The sequence below is a fragment of the Polypterus senegalus genome, chromosome 16, assembly GCF_016835505.1.
Source record: "Polypterus senegalus isolate Bchr_013 chromosome 16, ASM1683550v1, whole genome shotgun sequence".
Lineage (NCBI taxonomy): Eukaryota > Metazoa > Chordata > Cladistia > Polypteriformes > Polypteridae > Polypterus > Polypterus senegalus.
In genome coordinates, this window is record NC_053169.1 from 7,718,025 (window position 1) to 7,738,023 (window position 19,999).

At 45.9% G+C, this 19,999-nt stretch overlaps 1 protein-coding gene across 1 annotated transcript in view; it reads right to left on the reverse strand.

Moving 5' to 3' along the window:
• The window catches only part of LOC120516957 (protein FAM83B-like), a 66,472-nt gene that overhangs the window by 19,145 nt on the left and 27,328 nt on the right, over nt 1-19,999 (reverse strand). The window contains exon 2 of the mRNA XM_039738995.1: nt 7,448-7,647. Within this exon, the coding sequence (XP_039594929.1) occupies nt 7,448-7,647 (200 nt within the window). The remainder of the gene's footprint in view (nt 1-7,447; nt 7,648-19,999) is intronic.

The window sequence follows — 19,999 nt, forward strand, 5'->3', positions numbered from 1 at the left end:
TCACCTATTGTCACACGCATAGGGGACAGCTGAAGCGCTTTAGTGACCGTAATTCTGCCACCGCTCCAGAAGCTGGCGCTGATGCCTTTCTCCCCCTTTCTCCGTCTGCAGACCGGTTGACGGACAGCCAGAACACCTCTGACATCACTTCCTGTGTCCCCCCTCCTGGCCCCACCTCTTCCTGTAAGAAGGGCCCAAAATCAGAAAGCCTCTGCCATCTTGGGATAATTCCGATTTGCAGTCACGTCTGCAGAGACGACGCCACGACAGTCAGGTGTCTTTTTATATTTTGCTGTAACCCCTTGGTGTATAATGTGACCCTCTAAATTAGTATTTTATAAATTAGGGGTCTCGACCAGGGTCACGTGATGTCGAGAAGTGGGTCACCCTGAGTCGTGAGTTACAACTGTGCTGAAGTAGAAAGGGTCGCCAATGTTTTGTGGAAAGCCTGGTGATGGGCTGCCAACTCCTTATTGTGGTCTTGTCTTTCTGTTACAAAGGGTAAGATTTTGCCAAGGTAGGGCCCATACCTGGGTGGGGTGCCAGTCTGTCACATGGTGAACACGCACAAGGCCAATTTATCACCTGACATGAATGTCTTTGAACTGTATGGGCAAACTGGAGCACCTGGGGCCGGACACGGGGAGAACATGCAAACCAAACACAGGGCGCACCCGAGACTCTGGTCTCCTTGTTGTGAGGCAGCGGCTACCACTGTGCCACCATTTTAGATATACGGTCAAAAAATTAGTTACCAAATCATTGAGGCTAATGTCTTTTTTGCACCTGTGCCGTATCACAATGGCTAAAATATGAGGCAAGGAAACTGGGGGTGAGCGAGGGGTGAACCACTTAATGCTGGCCATCCTAATTCCCTGGGGGTGAAAGCTGGCAGCAGAGACACGCAGACCAACTCCACTTTAAGAAGGAGGGAATCCATTGCTAAAAAGGGCAACTTTAATAACCCGATTCAAATGGAAAAACGATTTTTGAGGAAACCCCGGTCAGGAAAATGACCCCCATTTTTTATTCACATAACACAGGTTGACATAATAATACCATTATTCACCAAAAAAAAGCCCCCAATAATATTTGATAAAGCGATTTACGTGGAATTTATCGACTTGTGGTTTCACATTCAAAGGACTGGCCGTTTGGGTCTTCTTGGGGTTTTCCGAGTACCTGCTTGTGGAGCTGATAAAGTGAGCGGCGCACGGGACAAGTCAAGTGAAGCCCACCAGACTGAAGCCTGCAGATTAACCCCACCCTGTGATGTACTAACAAACGTTTAGCGTTTACTGTTTTTGTCGTCTTGTCATGTTTCAGATTTTCAGGTTATCACCACAGGTTTTATGATTGATTAATTGTGTACTCGCTCTCTCTCTCTTTAATTATGTTCCTTGCTGATTGTGGGTGGAGCCACAGGAGGCGGGGCCCCATTCTGATGTCACCACTCCTGAGCCCGCCCTGTGCTGAGTGTTCTGCTAGGACTGCGTGAATATTCAAACAGGGATCAGAAGATGAAGTTGAACAGCAAATGGAGGACACACTTGCGTCGAAAACCAAAGAGATACAAAGGGATGTTCGGCCAAGCCAGAGATGTGAGACAAGAACACAAACCGTAAGACGCAAAGTCAGTCAGAAAACCAAGAAAGAAAATGCAGAGAGGAGCACATTAAGACTTAAATTTATCCAAATACGGATTCCAAGATGGTGTATGATGTGACCCTTTATATTAGTATTTTTTAAACTAGGGGTCACGACCAGGGTCACGTGATGTTGACAACTGGGTCACCCTGAATTGTGAGTTATAATTGTATTGAATTAGAAAGTTTCACGAAAGTTTTGCGGAAAGCCTGGCGGTGGGTTGCCGCTTCTCTCCGGCACGATGACTGCCAGCTGTTCTCTAAGGAACCCACTCCTGGATGCCAGTCAGAATGGCGATTCTCAAAGAAAAGACAATGTTTGAAGGTGATTCTCCAAGAGGAGAGGGAAGGAGATCGCCAGCAGTTCTCCAATGGGGAGCGGGGACGATGACAAAGACACAAAGACACCCAATAGGCAAAAATGTTTAAGAACCACTGCTTTATGGGGTTGTGCCGATGACATCACGCAATTATAATCCCGGGGGGCTTCTGGGAGGTTGTCTAGGCAACAGCAGACACAAAAGCCAAAAAATGGTGGCAACCACCAATATTCAAAAGGGCTCCACGATAAGACTATAAAACATTATAACTTCGGAATGAATCAGAGTAGGATGAAATAAATGTTGGAATCTCGTTCCTCAACCTCAAAAATCCCAGGACAGCCATGAAAAAGTCTCCGAAACATCTCAGGAAACCACAAAAAATTGTAGTAAAGGACATCAATGACAGTTCTGTGAAGGCTCAGGAGTGGAGATCATTTTATTTATTTGTGTTGTTCTGCAACGACTGCGATTTCTGTTTGGATTTACTGCTTTTCTGAGAAATTCTTCTCCGTTTTTTTTTGGATTCTGCCTCATGCATTGGGACTGGTCAGCAGTGGAGGGCCTTTCACGCAAGTCCATTTGGGGTTTTTTTCTGCTATGTTTGGTCTTTTTTGCCTAATTTTCTATTTTTTTGCTAATAAATCTTCTATTTTTAAAAAACGTTTCCTTGCCCTTCTTATGCACAAGCCAAGGGGTTGACGGTTATCCTCCCTCTTATCTGGCTTTTTGACATATCTGTGGGCCTTTCGTGTGGTTTTGCCAGCTCCCACTATCTGGGGCCTGGCTGAGTTAAGACCCTGGCCTGCTTTCTCTGCTCATTTTTGGAGGTCTCACACCCATTCTGCCACGGCGGAGACTCCATTTTGTAACATGTGTCTGTCAGGGCCTCCTTTTTGGAATATATTTTGTATCCCACCTCAGGGATTTCTGTTTAAACTTTTGTCTCTGCTACCCCAAGAAATCCACTGGCTTCATTTATTCTTAATACATTCTTGTAGTTATTAGCTTGAGTTTTGTTTCGAGCCTAAGGTGCTATTGCTGATTCTTGTTACCAGGACTGTCCCAGAGTAGCTGTGTCCTCAGATGTTGTGGCACTGAAGAAAGAAGAGGTTACACTCGAGTGACGTAGAAATATAGATTAGGAGCATCACATCATGTGAGCTCTTAAACGGCTGACCGACATTTACTGTTACTTATGGCGCTCAACATCTGGCGGGGCTGTGGCCACTGGACCTTCATGCTGAAGAGCTGCTGGTCACAAGCTGATCAACAAGCCCCCTGAGTATGCCGGGAAACACAAAGCTCCATGACCTCAAGGGGTGTCATTCACTTCTCAAAGTGCGCCTCCTTTGACGGCTCCCTGGACTCCTTCCCTTTCATGGATAACAAGTTTATTAGTTTGGATTCGGTGGAATAAGGGGGCAGCCTCAGCCTTCGCTGCTGTTATGTAGCCTGAGTCAACGCAGACAAACTAATTAAAAATCACTTCTGAGGGCCTTCACCTGCAGCTCTTCAAGTCTGATCTGAAAGAATGAGCCCGGGGCGGAGATAAGCATTAAATGGAAAGCATCAGTGATGGAATAGTCTTGTTACAGTGCCAGATAAGGACGAAGAGAGAAAATCGAATTAAATCTGCCGATCGAATTGTCAAACGCTGTCATTAAAACTGAAGATTTAAAAAGGCACACAGGAACACGAAGAGACAAGGAATAAATCAGGAACCCAAATTAAACATTTAACCACTTAGATAGATAGATAGATAGATAGATAGATAGATAGATAGATAGATAGATAGATAGATAGATAGATAGATAGATAGATGCAAAGGCACTATATAATAGATAGATAGATAGCTTGTGCAAAATAATAAAAAAAAAATAATAATACCATTGGTGCCTGGGGGCTCTGCTGTTTAGGTGGGGGGGGGCATGGCAAACTGAACTGAAAATGAAGTAAACAACAGGAGCCCCTCGGGACATGCGAGCTTGGAAGGGAAAAGGCAAACAAACACACAGACACACACACAAAGTAAACAGGAGGTGGCGCTAAAGAGGACTTGCAGTGCACCTCTGACGCTGGTCGAGGGCACACAGAACATTAAATGCAACAACAGGTGGGATTTGGGATGAAACACAAATGGGATGAAATCACTGCCGGTGGTCCGTGACGGGTCACGAGGGGTCATTTTGGCTGCTGTAGCAGGCCTGTTTTTGCAGTTTGCTCCTTTCTGAGCTGCTGCTGTATTTAACCTGAAGACGTGATGTTCTTGCACTGGCTTCCAGTCCAAGGTTGGTTCCTTCCTTCTGTTCCATATTGCTGGGAAGTCCTTAGTTTACACACACATATCTTCTCAATTCAGTCATGTGACTATCCATTTATGTTATATAGTGCCAGTTGAAAGGGGCCGGCTAAGGTGGCCCACACATCTGATTAGGACGCCTCCTTGCAGAGGTGCTGTGGGGACATCCAACCTAGGGGGAGACCTCCAGGCAGACCTACACTCTTGAAAATCCTGGTTCTTTAATGGCACTTGAGGGTTCTATACTGGGTTGTGTTGTTCCATCATTGCTTGGCCAAGCACTCTATCTATCTATTATATAGTGCCTTTCATATGTATCTATCTATCTGTCTGTCTATTATATAGTGCCTTTTATTTCTATCTATGAATCTATTTATTAAATAGTGCCTTTCATAAATATTGTGTCTATCTATCATATAGTGCATTTCTTATCTATTATATAGTGCCTTTTATTTCTATCTATGTATGTATCTATTAGATAGATAGATAGATAGATAGATAGATAGATAGATAGATAGATAGATAGATAGATAGATAGATAGATAGATAGATAGATAGATATGAAAGGCACTATATAATAGATAGATAGATAGATAGATAGATAGATAGATAGATAGATAGATAGATAGATATGGAAGGCACTATATAATAGATAGATAGATAGATAGATAGATAGATAGATAGATAGATAGATAGATAGATAGATAGATAGTGGAAGGCACTACAAATGTTTGAGATTCATCAAATACAATGCATATGTCTCTGTTATTTTTTCATTTGGTATGAGATTTAAAAAAGCAGTGCTATTGTTTGCCATGCACCATTTGTTGAATTGGGAAATGCAATGCATTTTATTACTCCAAATGTTTGTGATGTGCCATCTGTTGGAATGAGAAGTGCAGTGCATATGTCTGTCTCATGTGGCATTTGGTATGGAATTCATAAACGTAGTGTTAATTTTTGTGATGCCCCATCTGTTGGAATGGCAAATGCAATGCATTTCATCACAACAAATATATGTGATGCGCCATCTGTTGGAATAAGAAATGCAATGCATAATATTACTAGAAATATTAGTGCTGCAGGTTCTACTGGAATGGCACATGCACTGTATTTTATTACTACAAATGCCTGTGATGTTCTGTCTGTTGGAATAAGAAATGCAATGCATATGTCTCTGTCATAGGCTATTTGGTGTGGGATTTGTAAAAGCAGTACTAATGTTTGTGATGTACCATTTGTTGGAATGGAAATGCATTTTATTTCTATAAATGTTTGCAATGTGCCATCTGTTGGAACGGAAAATGCAATGCATATGTCGCTGTTAAGTGCCATTAAGTAGGGTTAATGTTTGGGACATGGCAATGCATTTTATTGTAACAAATGTCTGTGATGCACCATCTGTTAAAATGGCAAATGCAATGCAATTTATTACTACAAATGTTTAGGTTATGCACCATCTGTTGGAATGACAGAGACATGGTAACTTGACAGACACACACTCACTTATCCTTTTCTTAAGATAAAGTTGTTAAATGTATTTTTTAAAGAATGTTATCAGAGGTTCCTTTGAGTTCTGACCTTCCTCTTTCTAAAGTCTAATCAATTGTTCTCATTCATTACCCCTAAATGTTAGTGACACCGAGTCGAGTCCTGTGGCAGTCTAGACCTCTGCCTCTCAATCGGTAAGCAGCAGCCTATCCAGGTGTGCTAATGGAGAAGTCCCTCCACCCAAGTCAGTAAGCAGACCTCTGACTTCTTCTCATATTACATAGATGGGGGGCTTAAAGCCACTCCCACTTGCCCCTCCATTGAGTGAACCCCCCAAATGCCACCTGGCCGAGAGAGAAAGAGAGAGGGCGCTTTGCCAAAGTAGACAGAGGGGCACATAACGGAGAATCAGCTAATTCGTTACAGAGGGACTTGAGCAGCAGACAGGCGTGGACAGATTTATGGACAGTGAAATTTAATGGAAGTAAATGTAAAGTATCACACGTAGGAAGTCAAAAGGTGAGATTTGAATACACCATGGAAGTTGGACACGTGAAAGTGCGCCGTATGAGAAGGACTCGCAGTCGGAGTCACAGTGGACTTCTCTCCATCCACATCCAGATGGTGGACAGAAGCCACTAAGGAGGCCGGTAAGATGTCAGGTCAAACACCACGAAGTGCGCAGCGCAAGTCAAGGAAGGTTATATAATAAGGTGAACCTTCACCTGGAGGATTGGGGTCAAGTCTGGTCCTGCAAATTATTAAAAAAAAAAAGACAAAGCAGCACAAGCAAAAGTCCAGAGAGGAGCAATCGGGCTAATTAGAGGACTAAGAGGTCTGAGCTGTGAGGAGAGACTGAAGGACTTGAACAAACAGAGATGAAGATGTGACATTAGTGAAGTCTTTAAAATTCTGAAAGGAATCAGTGCAGTAGATGACACTTGGTGACACGGCTGGAAACTCGTTAAGAGGAGGGGGGTCCACATCTGGTACCACTGAGGTCCTCTACTCCTTCTCAACCAATCAGATTAGCTGATGATGGCCACCCCAGCCTCAGTCCGGACCCCTCTATATATGTGCAGCTCCAGGCTGGTGGAGCGAGCTGCCCATCTCCATTTGGAGGTCTGACTCCCTCAACGTGTTTAAGAAGCCCCCGAAGACCCCCTCGTTCAGTGTGTTTCTCTCTAACGGATGGGTTTTGTAAACTCTGAATTGTAACTCGCTTGTATTTTGTAGATTTTTGTATTTTGTGTCATCACTTGTGAGGATCAGTTCTGTCATCTTGTCCTGTCAGACTTGTTTCCATACAGACTGAGGATCAGTTTTTTCACCTTGTCCGGTCGCACTTGTGTCTACTCGATTACCACGACCGCTTTGCGAAAGTGTCTGCTAAGATAATAAATGAGATTCCACACAGACGTTAAAAAGATTCCCTTCACATCAAGAACCACAGGGCACAAGGCATAAGTGACCAAGGAGTGTGGCGGACCGTAGGACTTTAGGTACTTTCAGATCTCGACTTGAATTTCCATGAACAGGATGGCCGAGCTTGTTGGGCTGATTGGCCCGTTCTTCTCCTCACAGCTTATTTTTTTTTCAAACGTTTCTAATCCCACCCAATTCCCTCTTGGCCGTGGCTACGCTCTTCAGTCGTTTTCCAGCTTTTTCCGAAGTTTGTCTTAACTTACAGGAAATGAAAAAGGACAACTTTGGTCGTTCTTACCCGCAATCTCTGAATGTGAATGCCTTGCTTCTCAGCCATGAGCAGGAAACTCTTAAACTGAAAATCGTCAAGAAGGATGTAGACGGGAACTCCTCGGATCGACACGTCCACAATCTCCTTGAAGATGTCCACGTCAGTGAAGATGTCCATGACGATCGCGATGACCTGTAAGAAGAAACAACAAGAGAGTGGTGAGAAAAGTCCTGGAGGAGGTCACACCACAAACAGGGCGTGTTATGTGAATGGAAACCAGTGGACTGTGTGAGTTGTGTGGCTCCCCATCCATGAGATTATCCATCCATCCACCCATCCATTATTCAAACTGCTATATCTTAACTACAGGGTCATGGGGGTCTGCTGGAGAAATCCTAGCCACCGCAGGGCACACACACACACACACACTCACCACACACTAGGGACAATTTAGGATCGCCAATGCACCGAACCTGCATGTCTTTGGACTGTGGAATGAAACCCACGCAGACACGGGGAAAACATGCAAACTCCACGCACGCAGGGATGACCTGGGAAGCGAACCCGGGTCTCCTAACTGCAAGGCAGCAGCACTACCCACCGTGCCACCCTCCATGAGATTATCGATAATCTGTTTCCAGATATACTGCATGTATATGGGTGACCTTAAGTGCAATGCAGCAGCCAACCCTCAAGGGGGCGCCAATCTGTATTAAACCACACTGATATACTCAACTGCACTTAATTCTGATGGACCAGTTTAAACTGACCAGTTAACCAGACCTGCACGTTATTGGGATGCTGGGTGACGTCTCTGTGGACGTGGCAGTTCGATAGTGACTGGGGTTTGGACCACTGCAAGGCCACAGCAGCAGCCCTATCTATTGTGTTATCACATTCTCCTGAGAGTTTTATTCGTCCATCCATTCACCGGATGTGCTTGAGCCATTACAGCCTCACAAGATGCTGGAACCTGTTGTAGAAGTTGTGGCATATCCTCCGGCTGGGACACCTCTACCTTGGAAGGACCGATGGAAGGAGCTTATCCGGAGCATTGCCTGCCCCGAATCGCCAGAGGAAAGCCCCTCCCTGAAGTGCGGTGGTACCATGGGTTTGGAGCATGGAAGCTCAACCCTGCTGGGGACCCGTGGTCACCACCAGGGGGAGCCTGGAGAGCTCCTGAGCCCCTTCCGCCACACCCAGCAGTGCTGCTGAAACTGGGTCAACGAGCACCTGGAGCCACTCCAGGTGCCATATAAAAGGAGACAGCAGCCGCTACTCTGGGAGCCAGAGTCAGGTGGGAGAAGATGAAGCTTGACCGGGAGGAGTGGAGGGAGAAGAGAAGAGAAGAGGAAAGGAAAGAAAAAGAAAAGATTGTGCTCTATGTACTGTGCTGTGGGGAGCAGGCTGAAGTGCCCCCCCAACTGTAAAGAAACGTGTGTGCTATGTGACAACTGCTGTCTGAGTGTCTGTGACGGGTAGGGAGGTTGGTATGCCCTCTGGGGGTCCACAAAGTACCAGGTTCAAGAGAACTGACCGTTTATTATTATATGCACAGCCCCAGGGGGGTCTATCTGAAGTTACCGATTTAATAACACGTGCATGTCTTCAAAGGGACCGAGAAGAACCAGGGTGCCAGGAAAAGACACACAAAGATGCAACGAGAACATTGGAGGGTCAACCAAGACAACAGCCAGGCTTGGAATTTCAAGCTGTGCGACAAGAGTCCGCCTTTCACTAGACGGAGGGGTCGGAGCAAGATGGACTGCAAATAATAACGAGGAAGACGCTATATCAAGAAAATGTACTCTTATTATATACCGTGTTTCTGGTCTTCGATTGATTGGTCACATGATACAACAATGAGAAAAACATGTGCTAGAAAACCAGAGGAATCTTTCAGGTTCATTGTTCTCTCATTTGCTCATTTGCTGAGCTGTTTGTCTTGCCATATGACCGGATAGAACCGGTAAAGACGAGTGTTTGAGGTCAGCGTTGCATGAAGGTGTAAAAGCACGAAGCATGTCCTCTGAGACTATTGTCACGTGTGGCCACCAGAGGACGCGCCAGCCACCCCAGACCTGACACAGACAGACACCGGGCAAAAGTTTCAGTGGGACACACCGTTTATTTACAGTGGGAACGCTTCAAACACGACAAGCAGCACAAGGACAATACAGAGCAGAGCACACGGACAGCCCCCCGTATCCTGTTTCTCCTTCTGATTGGCTCTCTCTCTCTCTCCATCCTTCTGATTGGCTCTCTCTCTTAATCCCGATGATTGGCTGTCTGTCTCTCTCTCTTTTTCTGTTTTTCTTTCTCCATCTGATTGTCTTCCTCTCTTTCTTTCTACTTCTGTCTCTTTGTCTCTCCTTCTGATTGGATCTCTCCCTCTCTCTCTCTCTCTTCCTGATTAGCGCTCTCTCTTTTTCTCTTTCTCCATTTGATTCTCTCTCTGTCTTTCCCTCTCCTTCTGATTGTCTCTCTCTCTCTTTTTCTGTTTCTGTTTCGCTCCCTTGCTCTCCCCTGATTGGTTCTCTCATTTTCTCTCTCTCTCTCTCTCTATCTGATTGGCTTTCTCTCTTTCTTTCTCCTTCCGAGGGTTTCTCTCCTTTCTTTCTCCTTCCGATTGTCTCTCTCCCTTTCTCTCTCCTGATTGGCTCTCTCTTTTTTCTCTTTCTCTATCTGATTCTCTCTCTCTCTCTCTCCTTCCGATTGTCTTTCTCTCTTTCTCTCTCCTTCTGATTGTCTCTCTCTCTCTCTCTCTCTTTCCCTGAACTTCTCCTCCTGCTGGCCGGTGGCTCCTTTGAAGCTGTACCTAGGAGTGATCCAGGTGGCTTGTTAGTGACGTCTGCAATCACTCCCAGGTGTGGCGAGAGCCCAAAGTAGGGCAGCTGTGAACTCCAATTCCCAGTGTGCCCTGGGGGAATCCATGGTGCCAGAGCAACCCAGTAGGGTGTTCCCTCTAGTCCCCCGGGGGAGATAATGCTCTGGCTATGCTTTGTCTCCCCTCAGGTCATTCTACAATGTTTGTGTCCCACCCGGGCAGGGCCCCTGGCTTTCCACGACACATTCACTAATGGAAGATTTGAGAAGAAAGATGGGACCTGCATGGGACTCATTGAGGAGACCCTGGAAGTCAGCCCCTCACATTTCGACTCCCCATTAGCACAAAATCGTTGCAGGAAAATATGAAAAAGACATAAATACCCTGGCAAACTGACAGACGGGGTTCCAATCCATGCATTGCAAACGGAGGTCCTGCCAGAAACACGTGTAATGTAAGAAGACCCCCCACCCAAGTACGACACTCATTGGCTATCTAGGCGTTGACGAGAGCTGATGCCGTCCATCCAGGTTGTATTCGGGGTACACGATAAACCTTATTAGGCTAAACTGGGGGTGTTATGGATAATGAGGGGTCAACTCGAAAGGGGGTGTCCAGAAGAGAAACTGTAAATCGAACAAAGAGTCAAACCCTGAAATTAGTCCTGTCTTCCATCTTTACACAATTCTAACCCAAAGACTCGTAAGCAGTAACGCTGACATCTACACGACGTTTGTTTTTCTCCAAATATCCACAACCCTGCATGGTGACGCATCTGACGCAATGATTTTTCTAGTGGTGTGCTGATGGCATCCATCCATCCATTATCCAACCCGCTGAATCCTAACACAGGGTCACGGGGGTCTGCTGGAGCCAATCCCAGCCAACACAGGGCACAAGGCAGGAACAAATCCTGGGCAGGGTGCCAACCCATCGCAGTGCTGATGGCATTTTTTTGCATAACTTCGTGGGATTGTGCTCCATGGCAGCTGTCGTCCCATCACGATGACGGTGACACAAAATGGGGACACCCCGGGAAAGACAAAAAAGAGACAAAAACAACGTAAAATCATTTCTAATGATGGAAAGCCTTATAAAAATAAATGTAACATTCATATTCAGGACCACAGAAAACCTGTAATGGGAAACAACAAGTAAGAAGAGATTACTAGCATCACGACAAAGAGAGCCAAATCGTCACACTGGTCCAGATTAAATCATACTGCACTAGTTGTGCTGCCCGTCTAAGAAGGATTGAAATCGAAATGTTCAATACGGACCTCAGTGTTAACATTGGCAGTGCATCATCTGTTGGAACATATCTTGCAATGCATGTTGTAATAAAATGTATTGGATTTATCATTCCAACAGATGGCGCATCACAAATATTTGTAGAAATAAAATGCAAAGCTGCAATACTACAAATGCCTGTGATGCGCCACCTGTTGGAATGACAAATGCAATGCAAATGGCTCTAATATGTGTGTTCACCCTGCGATGGACCGGCGCCCCTGTGCTTGCTGGGATAGAATACCTGTCACCCTGCTCAGCGTAAAGAGGGTCAAGAAAATGGATGGATGGACAATATAAGATGTATTTGACATTACTTGGAGATTGTAAACTCCCTGAATAAAAATTCAAGTACTTGTGTGTTGGGGTGTGCGAGTGTTTGCCCTGTGATGGACTGGACCTTAACTAGGAACAGAGATCTGAACACATCACACCAGTCTTAGCGTCACTACACTGGTTACCGGTGCCATTTAGAATTGACTTTAAAATCCTGCTGATGGTTTACAAAGCCTTCAATAATCTGCTCCATCCAATATCTCAGAATGTCTCTCACCTTACATTTCAAGTCTTTACCTCAGATCTTCAAATGAGTGTCTGCTTAGAATTCCAAGAGCTAAACTTAAAGGAAGTGGTGAGGCGGGCGGGCGGCCTTCTGCTGTTAGGCACCTCAAATCTGAATGCCTGGCCGACAGCAACATGCCTTTAAAAAACTGCTAAAAACATATTACTTTAATTTGGCTTTCTCAGAGCTTCATGTTAGTGTAACCCTGATATTCTGTATATGCACTGAATTATCATGGTGGCTCCACAATCCATGCTAATCCCTATTTTCTCTGCTGTTCTTTTTCCGGTTTTCTGTGATGCCAATCTGTGCCCCTCACCACCTGATCAAAGCACCATGCAGTCCCTACATTGATGGATTGAAGGCCAGAAGTCCATATGACCTTCATCATCATCAAATTCTTCCACGTGAAAGCCTGAAAACCATGAGGACTGATTGAGATCATTGATTTTAGGGGGGCTGGGTGGTCTCGTGCCCTCGAACCCCCTGCAGATTTTTTTTTTTTTTCTCCAGCCGTCTGGAGTTTTTTCTATGTTTTATTCTGTCCTCCCTGGCCATTGGACCTTACTTTTATTCTATGTTAACTAGTATTGTCTCATTTTATTTTCATATATATTTTGTCATTTTTTTCTTTCTTCATCCTGTAAAGCACTTTGAACTACAGCATTCGAATGAAAATGTGCAACAGAAATAAATGTTGTTGGTGTTGGAATCCTGTCCAGATGTTAAGCCTGCTTTGCGCCCTGTGCTTGGTGGGACAGACGCCAGCCCCTCGCAAACCTGCTCAGGAATAAGCAATAAGCAGGCTTACAGAATCATACGGTATAACATCCATCCATCCATCTTCTGAACAGACTTTTCCAGGGCTGGATCAGCTGGGACAACTTGAACCTTAGCAAACACATGGCAGGAGCAAGACCTGAACGGGATGCCAATCCACCTGTAGGGAACACACTCAGATACCCAAAAGGGACATTTTAGCATCACCAGTCCACCTAACGTGCATGACTTTGGACTGTGAGAGGAAACCACATTGGCACAGGGAGAACACGCAAACTCCATGCCAGGGAGGACAAGGGACACAAGCCCTGGTTTCGTTATACTGCGAGGAAGCAGCACTAGCACTGCGTCACCATGCCACATTATATTATATTATATTATATCAGCATGGTGGCACAGTGGTAGCGCTGCTGCCTCGCAGTTAGAAGACCCGGGTTCGCTTCCTAGGACCTCCCTGCATGGAGTTTGCATGTTCTCCTCGTGTCTGCATGGGTTTCCTTCCACAGTCCAAAGACATGCAGGTTAGGTGCATTGGCGATCCTAAATTGTCCCTTGTGTGTGCTTGATGTGTGTGTGTGTGCCCTGCGGTGGGCTGGCGCCCTGCCTGCTGTTTGTTTCCTGCCTTGCGCCCTGTGTTGGCTGGGATTGGCTCCAGCAGAACCCCGTGACCCTGTAGTTTGGATATAGTGGGTTGGATAATGGATAGATGGATGGGTGACTGACTGAGTGAAAAGTGTCTGGGTGGCACGGTGGCGCAGTGGGTAGCGCTGCTGCCTCACAGAGTTTGCTTCCCGGGTCCTCCCTGCATGCAGTTTGCATGTTCTCCCCGTGTCTGCGTGGGTTTCCTCCCACAGTCCAAAGACATGCAGGTTAGGTGCATTGGAGATCCTAAATTGTCCCTCGTGTGTGCTTGGTGTGTGGTGTGTGTGTGTGTGTGTGCCCTGCAGTGGGCTGGCGCCCCCCCAGGGTTTATTTCTTGCCTTGCTCCCTGTGTTGGCTGGGATTGGCTCCGGCAGACCCCCGTGACCCTGTAGTTAGGATATAGCGGGTTGGATAATGGATGTATATATTATATTATATTATATTATATTATATTATATTATATTAGTCAGTCAGTCATCGTCCAACCCCTTATATCCAAACACAGCCTAACCAGCACATCTTTGGGGTGTGGGAGGAGACCCCACGTGAACTTGGGTCTCTGCAGCTTATGCTAACCGCTGTGCCACCGCACTGCCCCTGAGCGCCAGCAGTTTGGACTTGCCCGTCGGCCTCCTGTTATCACATTCTTCTCCGAGGGCAGAGAGGGCTGAGATGGGCGGAGGTCCGCCAAACTTTCTTGAATTCCTGAGCACCTCTTGTGCTTTTCTCAGCTGCCATTGCTATAAACTTTCACCAGTGGCATTTTGATCCCAATTAAGGTACGGTAGCTTTCATTTCGTAAATATGGTGTGTTCATGCACAGACTCTTTCACTCTCCACAAGCCCATTAAGGAAGAAGAATAATTACGTTCTAATTATTAGCAGTAATATATATATAAAGCTCAGCCGCTCAACTTGTCTAACCGGCAGTTGCAATCAACAAAGACGTTGGCCGTAATTAAACTCCGCCGGTGCGCGGCGTCCGCCTCTCCGCAAGCCGTGGCTCCCCGCTGTCAAGTGCCTGAGCGAAGGTTGCGGTTAAGAGCGTCCGCGCCAAGAAGTGCTAATTAGGGGCCGCAGCCCCCCTGGGGCGTGCGCCACGGCCGCCGACTCGAGTTGCGATCGCGCCTGTCTTTGTCTTTTGAGATCTTATATGTTTATTTTTAGAGACACTCTAATGCACGGAAACATTTACCATTCAATGGCCTGTTTGTGCTTTGAAGAATAAGCCAAAGAAAGACGCTTTTGACACCACTGACCACGAGATCTCGCTGTTATGGCTTGAGCATCTGGTGGGGCTTCAAGGGGCTGCCCTGGACTGGTTCGGGTCGTGTCTTGCTGGTAGACACTTTTCAGTCAGTCATTGTCCAACCTGCTACATCCTAACACAGGGTCACGGGGGTCTGCTGGAGCCAATCCCAGCCAACACAGGGCACAAGGCAGGAACACATCCCGGGTATGATGCCAGCCCACATACACACCGTGGGAGGAAACCGGAGCTGACATACACGAAAACGAATAAGACTCATTGAAGAGATCCATCCATCCCGCTATATCCTAACTACAGGGTCACAGGGATCTGCTGGAGCCAATCCCAGCCAACACAGGGCGCAAGGCAGGAAACAAACCCTGGGCAGGGCGCCAGCCCATTGCACGACACACACACACACACACACACACACACACACACACACACACTAGGGACAATTTAGGATCGCCAATGCACCTAACCTGCATGTCTTTGGATTGTGGGAGGAAACCCACGCAGACACGGGGAGAACATGCAAACTCCACGCATGGTGGACCCGGGAAGCGAACCCTGTGAGGCAGCAGTGCTACCCACTGCGCCACCGTGCCACCCAGACACTTTTCACTCAGTCAGTCACTCATCCATCTATCCATTATCCAATCCGCTATATTCTAACTACAGGGTCACGGGGGTCTGCTGGAGCCAATCCCAGCCAACACAGGGCGCAAGGCAGGAAACAAACCCTGGGCAGGGCGCCAGCCCATTGCATGGCGCACACACACACACACTAGGGACAATTTAGAATCGTCAATGCACCTAACCTGCATGTCTTTGGACTGTGGAAGGAAACCCATGCAGACACGAGGAGAACATGCAAACTCCATGGGCCTCCTAACTGCGAGGCAGCAGTGCTACCCACTGTGCCACCATGCCGCCCAGACACTTTTCAGTCAGTCAGTCAGTATCCTTCAATTCCTGATTCTCGTTTGCTGCTCCTGTTAAGTGTGCTGTTCCTCATTTCCGGTCCTATTTTATTTTCCTATTTATCTGTATCCTATTGGAGTTATATTTCAGGAAGTTTACTGTTTCTTTTCATTGTTATGCTGATGATGCACTTGTCTAGATTCCTGTGTCTCAATGAACAAGAAGATGGTACTTTTCTATTATCGTGATGCAAGATGTATTATCGTTTTTAGGATTAGGCACCCAAAGGGAACATTAACATTAGGGACCTATGGGTAACTACGCTCCACTCCTACTAACTTTAAGTTTAGAAAAGTACCAAAGATCCTGGACGGCTGACAATGTTCTTGATCTCAAACAAAAATAAAAATGGAAGTTTATGACTGCTATTTGTTACCATAGAATTGAAAAATACCTTACTTTCCCTCATTTTATGTTTTAATCAAAAATCAAATTCTGAAAATTCCTTTCCTTTTCATTTTTACTTCTAAAACAAAATTTCAAATACCAAAAAGTACACGGACTGTGAAGTCACAAAGAAGGTTTGAAAACTGACAGGCCTGCAAATTCACCAGTGCTTTCCAATGGGGAAGATTCTGGAACTTCAGAAAACGTTGCTCCGTATTTGAGAAACTCTCAACGAAAACTCAAGGGTCTCACCGGGTTTCCGGATGGATGTCGACTTTTGTCGACGCATTGGGGTTGAAGGATGACGACATTCAGTGGACCGAGGGCGATGAAAGCTGTAAACGCTGCTGTAAAATCGAACCGTTACGTGACAGGTAGACCCTCTTTGCTTGGAGGACCGTCAGACTTGTTGACTTGACGCCCGATCTCTCCTTTTGTGTGTGTGTGTGAGGAGCACAGAGTAAACAACGTCTAGAATGGCAGCAAATGTTGGGCATTATTAACTTTTTGGATGTTATGGCTGAATCGGACTTTGACTTATCGAACTCCAATTTTGATCTGGAAATTGGAAATGAAAGACTGGTGACGGCATCAGCTGACCGGCACCCAGCAGACTGTAGTACTGGACACGCTCCTGTAGCCAATGCTTATCCTATCATCGGATTGGCTGGCTCAGCGCTGACTTGGCCGTGGAATGGCCAATAGGGGAGGCGGCTTGATGGCCGAGGTCTCCAGGACTCTAAACAAATATTATGGGATATCATCTCCTGTTGAATTCTGCTCTGCACTTGTAATATTTCTATTGCACTATTATACTGTATTGAAGATTACTTGTGTTCTTTTCTGTGGATTGCAGTGTTTCCCAACCTCGGTCCTTTTGTTCCCACCTGCTTCTGTTTTAAATTGGGCTCCTGGGCTAATTAAGTGATGTGTTATTTCCCAAGTTCTGTGTTTTGGGAACAATATAGAAATTATATCTATATACAGTGCGTCCGGAAAGTATTCACAGCTCATCACTTTCTCCACATTTACACCCTTATTCCAAAATGGATTCAAATAATTTTTTTCCTCAGAATTCTACACACAACACCCCATAATGACAACGTGAAAAAAGTTTACTTGAGGTTTTTGCAAATTTATTTAAAATAAACAAACTGAGAAATCGCATGTCCATAAGTATTCCCAGCCTTTGCCATGAAGCTCCAAATTGAGCTCAGGTGTATGCTGTGTCCCCTGATCATCCTTGAGATGTTTCTGCAGCTTCATTGGAGTCCACCTGTGGTCAATTCAGTTGACTGGACATGATTTGGAAAGGCACACACCTGTCTATAGAAGGTCCCACATCTGACAGTTCATGTCAGAGCACAAACCAAGCATGAAGTCAAAGGAATTGTCTGTAGACCTCCGAGACAGGATTGTCTTGAGGCACAAATCTGGGGAAGGTTACAGAAAAAATTCTGCTGCTTTGAAGGTCCCAAAGAGCACAGTGGCCTCCATCATCCGTAAGTGGAAGAAGTTCAAAACCACCAGGACTCTTCCTGGAGCTGGTCAGCCATCTAAACTGAGCATTCGTGAGAGAAGGGACTCAGTCAGGGAGGTGACCAAGAACCCGATGGTCACTCTGTCAAAGCTCCAGAGGTCCTCTGTGGAGAGAGGAGAACCTTCAAGAAGGACAACCATCTCTGCAGCAATCCACCAGTCAGACCTGTATGGTAGAGTGGCCAGAGGGAAGCCACTCCTTAGTAAAAGGCACATGGCAGCCCACCTGGAGTTTGCCAAAAGGCACCTGAAGGACTCTCAGACCATGAGAAACAAAATTCTCTGCTCAGATGAGACAAAGATTGAACTGTTTGGTGTGAATGCCAGGCGTCACATTTGGAGGAAGCCAGGCACCGCTCATTAGCAGGCTAATACCATCTCTACAGTGAAGCATGGTGGTGGCAGCATCAGGAACTGGGAGACTAGTCAGGATAAAGGGAAAGATGACGGCAGCAACGTACAGAGACATCCTGGATGAAAACCTGCTCCAGAGCGCTCTTGACCTCAGACTGGGGCGACGGTTCATCTTTCAGCAGGACAACGACCCTAAGGACACAGCCAAGATATCAAAGGAGTGGCTTCAGGACAACTCTGTGAATGTCCTTGAGTGGCCCAGACTTGAATCTGATTGAACATCTCTGGAGATCTTAAAATGGCTGTGCACCGACGCTTCCCATCCAACCTGATGGAGCTTGAGAGGTGCTGCCAAGAGGAATGGGCGAGACTGGCCAAGGATAGGTGTGCCAAGCTTGTGGCATCAGATTCAAAAAGACTTGAGGCTGGAATTGCTGCCAAAGGTGCATCGACAAAGTATTGAGCAAAGGCTGTGAATACTTATGGACATGGGGTTTCTCCGTTTTTTATTTTTAATAAATTTGCAAAAACCTCCAGTAAACTTTTTTCATGTTGTCATTATGGGGTGTTGTGTGTAGAATTCTGAGGAAAAAAATGAATTGAATCCATTTTGGAATAAGGCTGTAACATAACAAAATGTGGAAAAAGTGATGTGCTGTGAATACTTTCCGGATGCACTGTATACTGTATACTAGCTTTTACCTACGATTTTGTCCGCGCAGGACTCTGTTTTTATATACTTTTTTTTTCAGGAAATATATATATGAAGTAATAGTTATTGCCCATGACTTTCTTCGCGTGAAACTTCTGACGCCGTGGGAGTGTAAATATTTAATTGCTTTTTACAGGATTTTCTTATAAACAATATTTTTTGTTACCAGGCTTGTGGGCGAACTACATAAAACTGACCGTGGGAGAAGCAATCTTCCCTTAAATGTATTTCAAAGTTTGGCCCTGAGACTTCTTTATCGTCATGGCGAAGCATACTTTGAGGGGAAACTGCACTCTCTTAAAGTCAAAGGGGAGCTCATTGGATATTAATTGGAATCCGCGGCACAAACACTTTTTCTCCTTGAGCACACCCAGTCAAAATAATCTATCCATCCATTTTCCAACCCACTATACCCTAACTACAGGGTCACGGGGATCTGCTGGAGCCAATCCCAGCCAACACAGGGCACAAGGCAGGAACCAATCCTGGGCAGGGTGCCAACCCGCACACCAAGCACACACTAGGGCCAATTTAGAATCGCCAATCCACCTAACTGTGGAAGGAAACCCACGCAGACACGGGGAGAACATGCAAACTCCACAACCTGGGAAGCGAACCCGGGTTTCCTAACTGCGAGGCAGCAGCGCTACCACTGCACCACCGTGCCGCCGGTCAAAATAATGGCTTCGATTAAATTTTTATGCAGGGCTTTGACTTGCAGTCTAGTGCCATTACACAGTTTCGGAGGTTTTAAATTCCGAAGGAGCATTACGGGTGTGCCCTTCTGCAGAATAAGCCCATGGTATGGAAGACCCGGTGGTTTAAGGGAATTTCAAAACTCTACCGGATAGTTAACGGCTTCATCTGCATTACAGACAGCGTCTATCGACTTGTAGACCATTTCTTCTCCATCAAAGGAGTTCAGCAGCATGTCATTAATGAACGCAGCTTGATCGTTTTTTGGAGTCAAAATGGCCCATTCAAAAAATCATTCTATAGGCTTATCCTGTATTTGAGCATCCCCTTCCTCATTCCACGCATGCGCGCCGTGTCGTCCGCCCCTCTTCTCAGTGGCAAGAAACGTATTGGAGTGTCCCAAATCACCCCCTTAGGGAAGGAATTTCAAAAAATCCTTTCTTATAGCAGTTATCCATGTCATTATAGGAATGCACTGTCAAAATTTCAGCCCTTTAGGTCCAGCAGTTTGGTCTGTGAGTT